The sequence below is a fragment of the Mesoplodon densirostris genome, chromosome 6, assembly GCF_025265405.1.
Source record: "Mesoplodon densirostris isolate mMesDen1 chromosome 6, mMesDen1 primary haplotype, whole genome shotgun sequence".
Classification (NCBI taxonomy): Eukaryota; Metazoa; Chordata; class Mammalia; order Artiodactyla; family Ziphiidae; genus Mesoplodon; species Mesoplodon densirostris.
Window position 1 is genome coordinate 85,226,407 of NC_082666.1, and position 12,258 is coordinate 85,238,664.

A 12,258-nucleotide genomic window follows, 5' to 3' on the forward strand; every position below is an offset into this window, starting at 1 on the left:
CTTAGGAAACCTACTCTCTAAAGAGAATAGTCATCAAAACCAATCCAATTAACACTTATTGAACATCTACTAATTTTCTGTTACCTAACAATCAAAGTCAAGACATTCTGGGTAATAACTCATTGCACTTATTAGAAACTTACCTGATATGTATAAAAATTATAATTTTGTAAAAAAAAAAAATCCTGTGCCAAGCGAAGGAAAAAGGCTGTTTTATTTAATCAAGCACAGAAGAGTCAGAAACAAAACGAGTTTTATTTGTGTTCAGCTCTAATGGCAAATACTGACTTCAGTTTCTTTTCCTATAAAATGAGAATGAAGATCCTCATGTATTTCTCAGGGAAGCTAGGAATGACTACAAATGCATTTAAAAGATGTAAGATGCTATGTATTTCAAAATGGGTATGTAATGCTTCAACTAAATGCAAACAAAACCTCACTGATCTTCATCAGGAAGGTAAGCTTTTGGGGCTGTTTTTTCTTTCCAGTATTGACTATAATTTGGGACAGTCCAATCATGTTGGGTAACATGGTGCAATCAGCCTTATGCACAAGTCAACCTGCTAAACTGCTAGAAGTGGTATGTATAAAACATCAAGATGCTATAAGAGGCCATCATTTGAACTATACCGAGGATTTGTTTTTACACATCAATTCTGTGCTCAGGAATCAACACTGGCATCAATTAATTTGAGTGCTAGTGTACATAGAAAATATTTAGCAGAACTTGGCAATGAATCCAAGTTTCTTCAAATTGTTGAATCCATAACTTGACTAAAATGTGCACAATGTTTACAAGATAAAATATTTTCAGGAAATGAGAGTTTTAGGTATAAAAGTTTGAGAGTAGGGCTCTTTAAGTGTTTGTTGAAAACTGCTAAGGATCAAACCTAAACTAAGAAATCAAGGATCTTCCAGTGACTGCTTTGAAAAGTTTCCTATGAAAGAGTTTTCTGAGGGGCAAAACAATGGATCCAGGGAGACCTATGAACTACAGACATCAAAACTAGAAATCTTAGGTCTTTAGAAATATTAAAATGTTAGCTCTTCTCTGATGTCAAATCAATAATATACTCATTTATATAAAATCCTCATTCCATGAAATCCTGTCATGCTAAACCCTATGAGACGTTTTTGATGGTAGCAAGAAATTATTCTCCTAAGTCATTACTTTTACTGAAGTGCCAAAGAATGTCCTTTAAAAGCTTGTGCCCAAAATGTAGGGGAAAAACCCAAGATGTAATAGTAACCTGGTTTTAGATTTCAGTAATCATAAAGCAAAAAGGAGATGAAAATCTCCATGAAATGCTCTATGTTTTCTGAAAATATTCTAACATGGTTATAAGCAGAAGGAAATTTGGTGTCTCAAATTAATCTCTAAACGCAATGAACTCAAAACTTAATCCAGAATGCTGGAGCTATAGGGAGCCTTGGTGATCATCTAATGTAACCATTTTAATGATGAAAAAAACGAGGCTCAGAAATTATTTCCGAAGTGTCACCCTCTTTATGGCTATGTCCATTAGAGTAGCGTATGGCAGCCAGATGTAACCACAGGTGCAGAGATTGATTAGAATGAAACACACAGTGCTTTTCAGGGAATGATGGAGGGCCTGCCCATCAGGGTCACATGGCAGAGTTACATCACAGGAGTTACATTCATTTCCACTTCACAACCCTGTATTGTACGTAGTTGTCTTAAATGGATGGCTCTCCCAAGGAACTCAACTCTCTGCACCCAAAGACATATTCATATGGCCTCATTTCTCCATGTACCATGTGGTTTGTATTCTAACTAAAAGTACGTCTGAGTGATTGTGTAATAAGAGATTAAATGAAAGTACATCAGTCTTGTTTATTTTTTCTCATCTTAAAAAAAATTAGATTACTTCAGCTGAAGTATTACCCAGAAAGAATAGCAGCAGTAAGGGAGAAAGTAATAAACTTTCATTCTATTTTCCTATGTAAGTTTAGACTAGGTTAATCAATCCATTTCCAAAACCATGTATTTTTAAATTTTTTCAGGCAACTCATTTTAGGAGTACAAAACAGCCCGTATTCTTATTGCTACTGAAAAATTCTACTTTGGTACCAGAGGACCTGGAGGAAACAACATGAAAGCTTCTGACAACCTGTAATTTCTGTTATTAATAGGGTTATAAGATAATTTATATCTTTATACAAATGTAAAAATACAGTTTTTACATATACATGTTTTACATGTAAAAATACAGTTTGTACAATGTACAAACACTGACCTCATAGTTAAAATGATTCCCAACCAATTTTAGTCTGGACCAATGTTTGAGTAACTTTTAACCACCAGGAAACTATTCACTGATTTCTCAGTGATTTAACCTGAAATAAGAAACCTGCCCATACATCTTTCCTCTGCTTCCTCTTTCAGGGACACATTATTTCATTTGTGTCTCCAATGATAATAATTGTTATAAAGGTGATACTGTTTTAAAGTCTACACATGGTTTCAATATTCATAGCATTCACAAAATGTGCTCAAGGCAGAAGAGCTGGGAAGTGGATTTTACGGACTCAAGTACTACCTGAAAATGACACTTTGTAAGTCAAAGGGGTATTCGATGATCCCTGTGGTGGGGACTCGAACTCTGAGCACATCTTGTTGCGTAGGCAGGTAGGCAGGGTCGGCAACGCGGTCCAAGTCATTAAGATAGCTGGAGGAGGGAAGACACATGAGAATGTCAGTGACACCATCACACCAGACCTGCTGATGGAAAAGGAAGGACAACAATGAATCCTAAGACAGAAGTGGAGAGAAGGAAGAAAAATATCAGAAAGTGGTAGAGTAGCTTGGGAAGTGAAAGATACAGTCAACCTTCTGTTAGAGCAAGGTTGTCCATCTATGGATGACCTGGTTCACAGTATTTCTCTTTTCTTCTCTTACTGTCAAATAGAACCCTGACAGAACGTAAAGGGGGAGAAGAAAAGAATTAAATGAGTCTCCTACCCTCTACTTGTTTAGCAGGTCTGGTGGGTAAGCAGGAGTTTAAAGCAAATAGTTTTTGAATTATTTATACAAATGTTATTTGTATAAACAAACAGATAACAGAGCTACACATAAGGTCAGGATGCATTTTTTTGCCTTTTTACAGAACATCAGAGCCTTTTCCTGGAATGTATTTTCTTATAAGACAGCAGCATACCATGTCCTAAACTCTGTCCAAAGCCTGTCATTCACAATTAATGTGAAGCCACGAGATTTCTAGTTACTGAGGCAACAATATCGAAGGCCAGATATTCCCAGTGTATAGACTCATCACACCTAAACTTTACATTTATCTGCTTATATGACACTTTTCCATTTAAAAAAGCGCTTTTTATTGTGAAATAATTATAGACCCACAAGAAGCTGCAAAAATATTACAGAGAATTCCCCTGTGCCCTTCACCTAATTTCCCCCAATAATAACATCTTATGTGACCATAGAATATTATCAAAACCAGGAATTTGACACTGATCAATACTATTAACTAAACTACAGACCTTACTTGGATTTCACCAATATTTACACACACACACACATATTTTTGGGGGTGCATACGTCTTTGAAATTTTATTACATGTAGAGATTCATGCAATCACCACTGCAATCAGGATACAGAATTGTTCTGTTAGCAGAAAGAAACTTCTGTGTGCTACCCATCCCAATCCTAACCCCTGGCAACCACACATATGTCCTCCATCAGTATAATTCTATCATATCAAAAGTGTTATATTCCATTCACTTTCCACTCTCTCAAATTGCAAAAGTAATTTACAACTTTAAGAATGACATAATTTGATATAACTGATGACAAAACAGGTAAAAATGACTGTTGTGCATGGCATCCTCGTGATTTCAAAGAGTCACTATGTTCCCTTTGGCCCTGGAAGGGATGGAGCACAGATATGATTTCAAAACATACAACTGCAAAGTATATACAGAAAGTAACTAACATGTGAATAAGATTTAAAAAGGTAGAACCATTATAGACTTGGAAGAGATTAGATCTTCAACCCCTACAGGCCCACAAACAAGAGACAGTGAGTTCTGAGACATGTAATGGGGAATGTCTGGTGTGGAGCATAACTCAGCAAGAGCACAAGCACTCAGGTGACATGATGTACCCAGGATAAAGGCTGTCTCGCCCTGTTATTCCTGCCTTAGTACCTAAAAGAGTGCCTGGCAAATAGTACTTAACAATTATTTGCTGAATGGATGGATGATTTCCCATGCTGAGATTTAGTTTTAGCATTATTTAAATATCCTTCTTACTAGTGGGGTTTCCGTACCAATGATACTGTTAAATTTGAAACTGAATATTGAAAAAAATGTAAGTCTCTAAGATTCATGGGATCATAAAATAGTAGAGCTATGTCTGACTTTAACAAAGAAATAAATTACTGCCTTTTTGGAGCTGTATCAATTCTTTAAGACAAAGAAGCACAATATTAGTCTGGAAATTCCTAATACAAAGCAACTATAATTAGTATTCTAGTGGCCTTATCCCAAACACATCAATGATTCTTTAGCTGGCAATTAGCTCTCTACTGGCTGACAGAAACCAGCCTGGTATCTTTAATTATTATAAGGGTGGCTGGGGGACAAAAAGAGGGAGAGGCTGGGAGAATATGGGCTTGAGAGGCAGGAAGGAAATGTAAAAAAGGACTGGACTCCAAATTTTAGTGAATATCCTGGCAGGGTCTGGGAGGTGCCTGATGGGGTTAACAAGCCCATGTTCTGGGTGTTGGCCTGTATCTCATCCTACAGATAAACCAGCTCATGACTCCATAAATGCAAAATCAACTGGGTACTCTGTATAGATGGAGTTTTTTGATTTATGAGCTCCTTGATTTGAAAAAATCGAAATGAATGTACATTTTGAAATCTGCAAGATCATAATTTATTTAACTACTATATACAAATATTTAATTCAGAGGAATCAGAGAACTTCCAATTCACATTGGCAAGCTTGTTTGGAAATAGGCTGCCCAGTAAACCATTTCTACTCACTTCACCCAATCCAGAGGTCAGAACAGAAGGTGGCTAAGTCTTGGACACAAGGTGCTACTGTGTTCTTGTGGGAAGAGAAATCGTGGCTTTCTGTTTCTTGATCTGTTTCTTGAAGATGAACTCAACAGACTACTCGTTGCCACTTCATTTTTAAACATGTGTCCTTGCACAGGAAAATTTAAAGAACCAGCACATGAATTGGGAGAGTCCCTGTCACACTGCACGTGAGAACCTTGCTAGTTTCTCTCCAATTCAGAAGGGTGAACCGAGCTCTGGGAAAGACACGATGGAGTAACACAGAATCAGGATATACACCTGCTACTGAAAGCCACTGATACGAGTTTAGAGGCTGTCCTAAAAATACTGTCAGTGGTTTCTCTCTGTGAACGCCGGGCACTACTGAGACATTAGCTGAATATCTGAAGCATTCATACGTGCAAGAATACTTTCCCCCTTCATCTTTCTTTTGCTCCTTTTCAATGTAAGCATAGTTCAGAGAGTAACAATGGCAACGTAACAATTAACCTATACTGGGCACTTGCTGCTTGCTAGGCTCTGTTCTGTCTGTTCATTGCCCAGGTTTCAACATATTGCAAGGCAAGGAAATGGCCATTAAAGATCCTCATACATTTACAATTTACTGGAAAGTGAACTGCACTTCTTGCTTGACATTCTTGTTGTTTTGTTTTAGTTGGATGGTGGAGAGAAAGGCCCACTTCACTTGGAGTAAAAAAGTTAAACTGATCTAGTTTAACGAAAGAAAAAAAAGGAAAAGAACTTGTTACCAAGGTCTGCTAGTTGAAACATACATTATCTAGAACCGGAACCAAACCAAACCAAACCAAACCTAGAACACCCCAAAACAAGGCTAGAAAAACAAAACAGAACAACCGCCCCCCCCCAATCAAACAAAAGACACACAATCTATTTTCTCCTACAGGAAGGTCTGGGCGGCTCAAAAGCTACCCAAAACTGAAGACCTGTTGCAGATAATTTGAGAAACAAGTAAAACGTGCAGGCCACCTAGACTAGCATCTTTCACTGCCAAAGAGAGGCCAGTGTGGAGAGCTTCTGCCTGCACAAGCGCCAACCCCACGTGGCCCCCTCACTCTGGGCTTCAGGACTTGGAGGGACGCACGGCACTTCCTGCATTTCACATTTGCTTAGGGAAAAAAAGCCACTCCACTGCCTCAGAAATGGAGTTCTAGCATGATGAGACTAGCATATCCTTATTCGCTGATTCTTGTCATATTCTGAGAAGAGGTAATGATGGAATAATCTCTTCACTGAATTGTACTTTCCACTGAAGCTCCTCGTATTTGGGGGAAAAACGCTGGTGGAATATGGGGGGCAGATGGGTTCATGTTGGATTACTCCATTCATTTAACCTTTAACTAAAAAACACTGAGGTCTGAACAATTTATACTGCAGAGTAAATTCAGAGAGTTAATTATAGTTAGAATTTGTTTTGTAGGAATGATTTTGAGTGGCTGCTGAGGTCATTCTCAGGGTGCTGCTATGGTGACAGGCACAAGGTACATTTCCAAGGCAATGTATGTATAACAAGTGGCTGGCAGTAGCTCTCTCCTGATGTCAGAGAGAGAAAGCTCCATGGTACACACAGGCCTTATTTAACTGTCTAGGAGTGAAGACTTATTTAAGATGTGCTTGAAAATGGGTTTAGTCAAACTCATCTTACTCCAATCCATTCAAGGGAATTTAATGACTTGTCATTGCTTTGAGACATTCAATAATTGATAACTTCACAATTGACTAAAAAACCCCAAAAAACCTCAACATTTTCCCACAGACATTTGCCCAGTTAGGGTTCTCACACTCCATGGGGTCAAGGACCATGACTCCCTTTGTCCAAGGCTGGTCACCGACACTCAACCAAGGGCCTGGAACACAGCAGATGCTTAACATGGGACCCAAATTAAAACTATTTTATGGAAAACGTTGTAGTGGTTAGAAAGGCAGGTTACACCTTCTAGGAGAAAACAACGGGGTGTGGGGGTTGTAAGATACCCATCTTTACATAACTACTTCTCCAGGCTATTACTGGCCTGCATTATGTAAGACCTAAATTCTGAATTCAAATGCCTCTGACGAGTATAAAGACAACACAGAAAGGAAAGGCAATATCCATTTAATTTCATTTAGTAGATGCGCTTCCTGCTCTTCTTTAGGTCCTGGTCACAAAATGATATAACTTGTACATCCGTTTTATGACTGTCAATATCAAGCTTTCAGGCCTTGGAATACACTCTAATCCAGGGCCAACAGAGGGAGTGGTCCCTTATTAACAAATGATTGTGACACAGTATCTTTAATGGAAGAAACAGGTTTCTTCTGATGGTTTTTAGTGAAAAGCAAGGCGACAAGAAGACTAGTAAAATTTCCATAATTCCTTTCCTACCACGAAAAAATGCAGGGTCATCTGAAATTCAACAACCATCTTGATCATGACATTCTGGTAGGTGCTAAGGAAATGAAAATTCCCAGGATATGATCCCTGCCTGCAATGAGTTTACCAACTTGTAGGAAAAAAGGAGGTTATATGAAGAGGAGAAACAGGGGAGTTTATTAGGGAAGGAATGAATGCTTGTATATTTTGGAAAGAGCCATTTTCTGGGAACTTGTTTGAACTGTCTCTAATCCGTGGTGATTATCCACAAAACATCCTTCTCTAGCATGACTGATTTATAAGAAAGACAAGGAAATCATGCCCATTCGTTTATAATTACACCTTGTAGCTGCTAAAGTCTTTATACATTTAACTTCAGTATCACATCTGGCTGCAGAAAAAATATGAAATTCAGAAATGGGGTATAATCCATTACTTTAAATGATTAAAAATATATGCGATAAGCTTGAATGTCACTAAAACAATATGCTCTAATCAAACTAAATATGGCATTTCTCTTTTGAATGTTTTAAAAAGAGATTTCAATTGTTCCTTAGTTTTTGGCAGTAGTTTGTCAGTAACAGATTTGAGTTGACCTTCAAATTTAATTTATGCTCCAATCTGACATGTAATGAGAACTTATTTTCTTAGATCTTTTTAGAAGTAAAAAGAAAAAGCCCTACTACCTATGACTGGAAAGGTAACTGAAATCTAAGCCAAGAATAACATAGAAATTAGAAATTCAAGTGGGTTTGCTTTTTTTTTTAATGAAGGAAACATGAATAAAATTTAGAGATGACTCAGCAAGTAAACAGTATCATATTACAGCCGGTGTTAAAAAAAATTAATACACGTATTAGGCATACAAGCCTTAGCAATTATACCAAAAGGGGGAAAGCACCCGTGGGTGATAAGTAGAAAAAGAAATCTCTGTAATTTGTTCTAAATCCAACCAAACATAGTAAGATAACTGAATACAGCACCTTGGAGCATTTAATGTAATACACTATGGGGTGTATGCTGGGGTTCTTCAGCTCCTGGGTAAGAGCCTCTTATCTAGAGGCTGTATTTATCAATATAAGAGAGCTGCAGTTCAAGTCAGATATTAAGATGAAGTTCTGGCATAGAAAATGACTCTGGGTAGAATTTCACAGTTTTTATTATGGAAAAGAAGGTTAGAAAAACTAGGTCGACTTCATTAAAAAAATTAAGAAGACTTCCGTGGAAGAGGAAAAGTCTTGGGGGATGTGAAAGCTAGATCATGCCTGAGATCTTACTTGACACTGTCAAAAGCAGTGGAAGCTAAGGAGAAACTAGAAACTTATGGTCACTGTGCAGTTTCTATGTGACCATAAGGATTCAAAGGAAAAAAATAAAAGAAATTGTCAAAGTGAACTTAAAAAAAAAAAAGAAAAAAGTGAAAGTAACAGTTCTGCAAAACTGCCGTCCTGAGGGGAGAGTCAAGTACAGGTTTTGATGCCAAGACCCAACTAAGTCCCTCCCTCCTCTGGTAGATCCCACTGCTCAGATGAGCCTGGCTGGTAACCTGGTTAGGTGCGTTAGCTGCACAAGATTTCTGATTACTCATTATACAAACACTTCCATCTCCTTAAGAGCTTGCTCTGTGGAGGGCAAATCAACTTTCCTTTTTCCTCTTTAACACCTGGTACACCATGATCACAGTTCAAGGAGGTGCAGCATTTACTACAGAGAATTTGTTCATAAGAAATTATTTGTTTTCAGTACAAAATTCCAGGTTTAAAACATGATCACCTAGTGGTAGCAGGCGGGCTACAATCTCACAGTTTATGAAAGCTACTCAGGGAGAATATTCTGTGGGATAAAACAGAAGAGATCATGCATTTAAATTGTCCTTTGCCAATAAACTAAACCAACCCAGAAAATCAGATTTTTTGAAAGTAAATTAAATAGCTCGTAAAAAGATCCTATGTCACTGCATCTAGTAAACAGTTTCAGTATCTTACATATGGATAGTTGATCTGAATGTCTACCGTAAAGAGACCACTCGTGTCAAGTGGGGAGGGAGCGGGGCACCTATGTGTGTGTCAGACAGACTCCAGGGCCAGGGCCAGGGCCAGGGCCAGGCTTGGGTCAGAGCAAACGATTCCCAAGTCTGTTGCCCAAAAACCAAATTAACCTTGTAATTAAGAGCAAAAACAAAACAACAACAGGGGGGAGGGATAAATCAGGAGCTTGGGATGAACATACACACACTACCATATATAAGATAGATAACCAACAAGGACCTACTGTACAGCACAGGGAACTCTACTCAATGTTCTGTGATAACCCATATGAGAAAAGAATCTAAAAAAGAATATATGTATAACTGAATCACTTTGCTGTGCACCTGAAACTAACCCAACACTGTAAATCAACTACACTCCAATAAAATTAAAATATTAAACAACAACAACAAACAACAACAAAACAACAGAAGAGAGTAAGAGACAGAGATCGAGAAGGAAAAGGGAAGGGAGGAAGAGGCCTTTTTCAATTTGCCTGTTTGGCTTTGTTAATTTATTCATCTTTTATATGGTAACTTTCAAAGCTGTTGACTAATTCTGACACAATTTTTATACTTCTAAAACATATCGGAAGCATCAGAAGGCTACTTTTTATTCTAGTCCGCTCATCCTGACTGTAATGGCAGTGCTTAATTCAGTTAATTTACACATATTTATTGAAAATCTGTTATATGTTCAATTCAAATCACTGTGTGTGTTGGAGAAGGAGGGGCGTTGGCACAGGGAGCTGGTACAAACTACTTAAAATATATATATTTTCTTTGCCGTTAGGGACATCAGGCTACCTGCGAAGCAAAGGTAGCACAGATGAATCAATTAAGAAATAATTAAGTGCCAAACTGTGAGGTGCTAACTATGAATGCATTAAGAAGGGAGAGATGATTATGAACTGCAGTCACTAGAGAACTGCGCAGAAAAGTGGGGGATGAGTTACAGCGTGCAGACTGAATGGGACTGGAACAGGCAGAAGAGGGGAGAAAAGAGAGATGGGAAGAAATCAGCAAAGAAACATAATTTACTTATTCTTTTATTATGTTCCTCATTCATTCAACAACTTTCTCTTAAAGCCTGACTGAAAGCTAGGCACTGTGCATAGCACTGGGTGGGAACCACAAAGAAAAAAAAAAAGAAAAAGATGTGAATCCTGTCCTCATGGAGCTCCTGCTCTAGCAATGCCGATAAACATGCTATAAAATAACCATTTTACAGCACAGAAAAGAGGTGACTCAGAAGAGAGCTCCCAGTGATGGCAGCCAAGTCAGCCATGAGCAAAAGGTCGCTGACTAAAGCAGGTCTCTCACTCACGGTCATGTCTCCTTAACTTGGATATTGGTTCTGTAGGACCAGAACTTTCATTTTAACAAGGATGATCAGGTCTGAGGAGCTGGTCACGTTAAACTAATTACAGACCACAATTCTTTAAATCAAGAAGCCACTGTGTTAATGAAGAAGAACATCAGGGTCAGTGCATAAGAGTTCAAAGAGGGCTTGGCAGGTGGGGAGTGAAAATAAAGGAACGGGCCCGATGGAGAAAGCAAGTGTCCTGGGCTCACTTGAGACTGGAGGTGGGGTTATCTCCTAGTCAGGTACGAGTTCTCTTAGGTCCCTTTCAAAAGCCGGTCAGCCCTACCTTTGGTCCCACTGACTGACTTTTTTTTTTTTTTTTTTTTTGCGGTACACGGGCCTCTCACTGTTGTGGCCTCTCCCGTTGCGGAGCACAGGCTCCGGACGCGCAGGCTCAGCGGCCATGGCTCACGGGCCCAGCCGCTCCGTGGCATGTGGGGTCTTCCTGGACCGGGGCACGAGCCCGCGTCCCCTGCATCGGCAGGCGGACTCTCAACCACTGCTCCACCAGGGAAGCCCCCCACTGACTGTTAAATCCCAACACACTCTCAACCAGCTGCACCAGGCACTACAATGGGGGCAAAAGCCAAGCCACATGAGACACAATCCTTACTCTCAGAGCCAAATCTACTCAGTCAACATTTCTGGTCATTTATGCCATCTTTAGTACTGGACATTCTGTGCACGGCATTTAGAGGTACTACCAGGGAATACAGTCTAGAGCTCTCTGACGCTCACCTCCTATCTGAAGTTTTGTTGTGCAAAGAGCTATTGATGGAGTACTGCTGAGGGACTGCAGGCCATCTGTTCTCTCGGTTCTCTAAAAGTGAATCTCTGGGTTGATTCAGAGCATCCGAGGACTAAGGTAGGGTCTATCTTACCTACCTTAGTCCAGAAGTGGAAGTGGAAATGGCAGAAGTGGAAGCAGAGTGCTAGTTGCCTTTTAATATTCAGTCTTCTTTCATGGGAGGGGCTTGCAATTTTTTTCTTTTCTTTTTTCTTGCGAGGTGGGGTGGTTTGAAATCAGATAGTAAGTATTTTAGGCTTTGTGGGCCATTCAGTTTGTTGCAATGACTCAACTCTGCCACTGGGCACAAAACCAGCTTTGGGCAACACATAAACAAATAGGCTTGGCTATGTTCCAACAAAACTTAATTTATAAAGACAGGCAGCAGGTTGAGTTTGGCCTGCGGATTTTCCAATCCTGTTCTATAGTAATAGCGCCCCTGGTTTCATGTGGGTGCAATGTTATCCTGAGTAGATTGTGGGAAGGATTATAAAGAAGAGGTCAAGCTACTGAATGTGCAAACATTCTGCCAAAATATGAGCAAGCAGCAAACTGACAGAGTGAAGTGTCTCCCACATCCACTTTGCCCTTCAAGCAGAGTGAATGAATGACGAACAGGTGTCAAGGCAAACCCCTTTCCCTA

The 12,258-nt window shown here is 39.2% G+C and overlaps 1 protein-coding gene across 1 annotated transcript in view; it reads right to left on the reverse strand.

Moving 5' to 3' along the window:
- GNAQ (G protein subunit alpha q) overlaps positions 1-12,258 on the reverse strand; it is a 302,665-nt gene that overhangs the window by 69,990 nt on the left and 220,417 nt on the right. Inside the window, exon 4 of the mRNA XM_060102351.1 lies at positions 2,562-2,690. Coding sequence (XP_059958334.1) covers positions 2,562-2,690 — 129 coding nt within the window. The remainder of the gene's footprint in view (positions 1-2,561; positions 2,691-12,258) is intronic.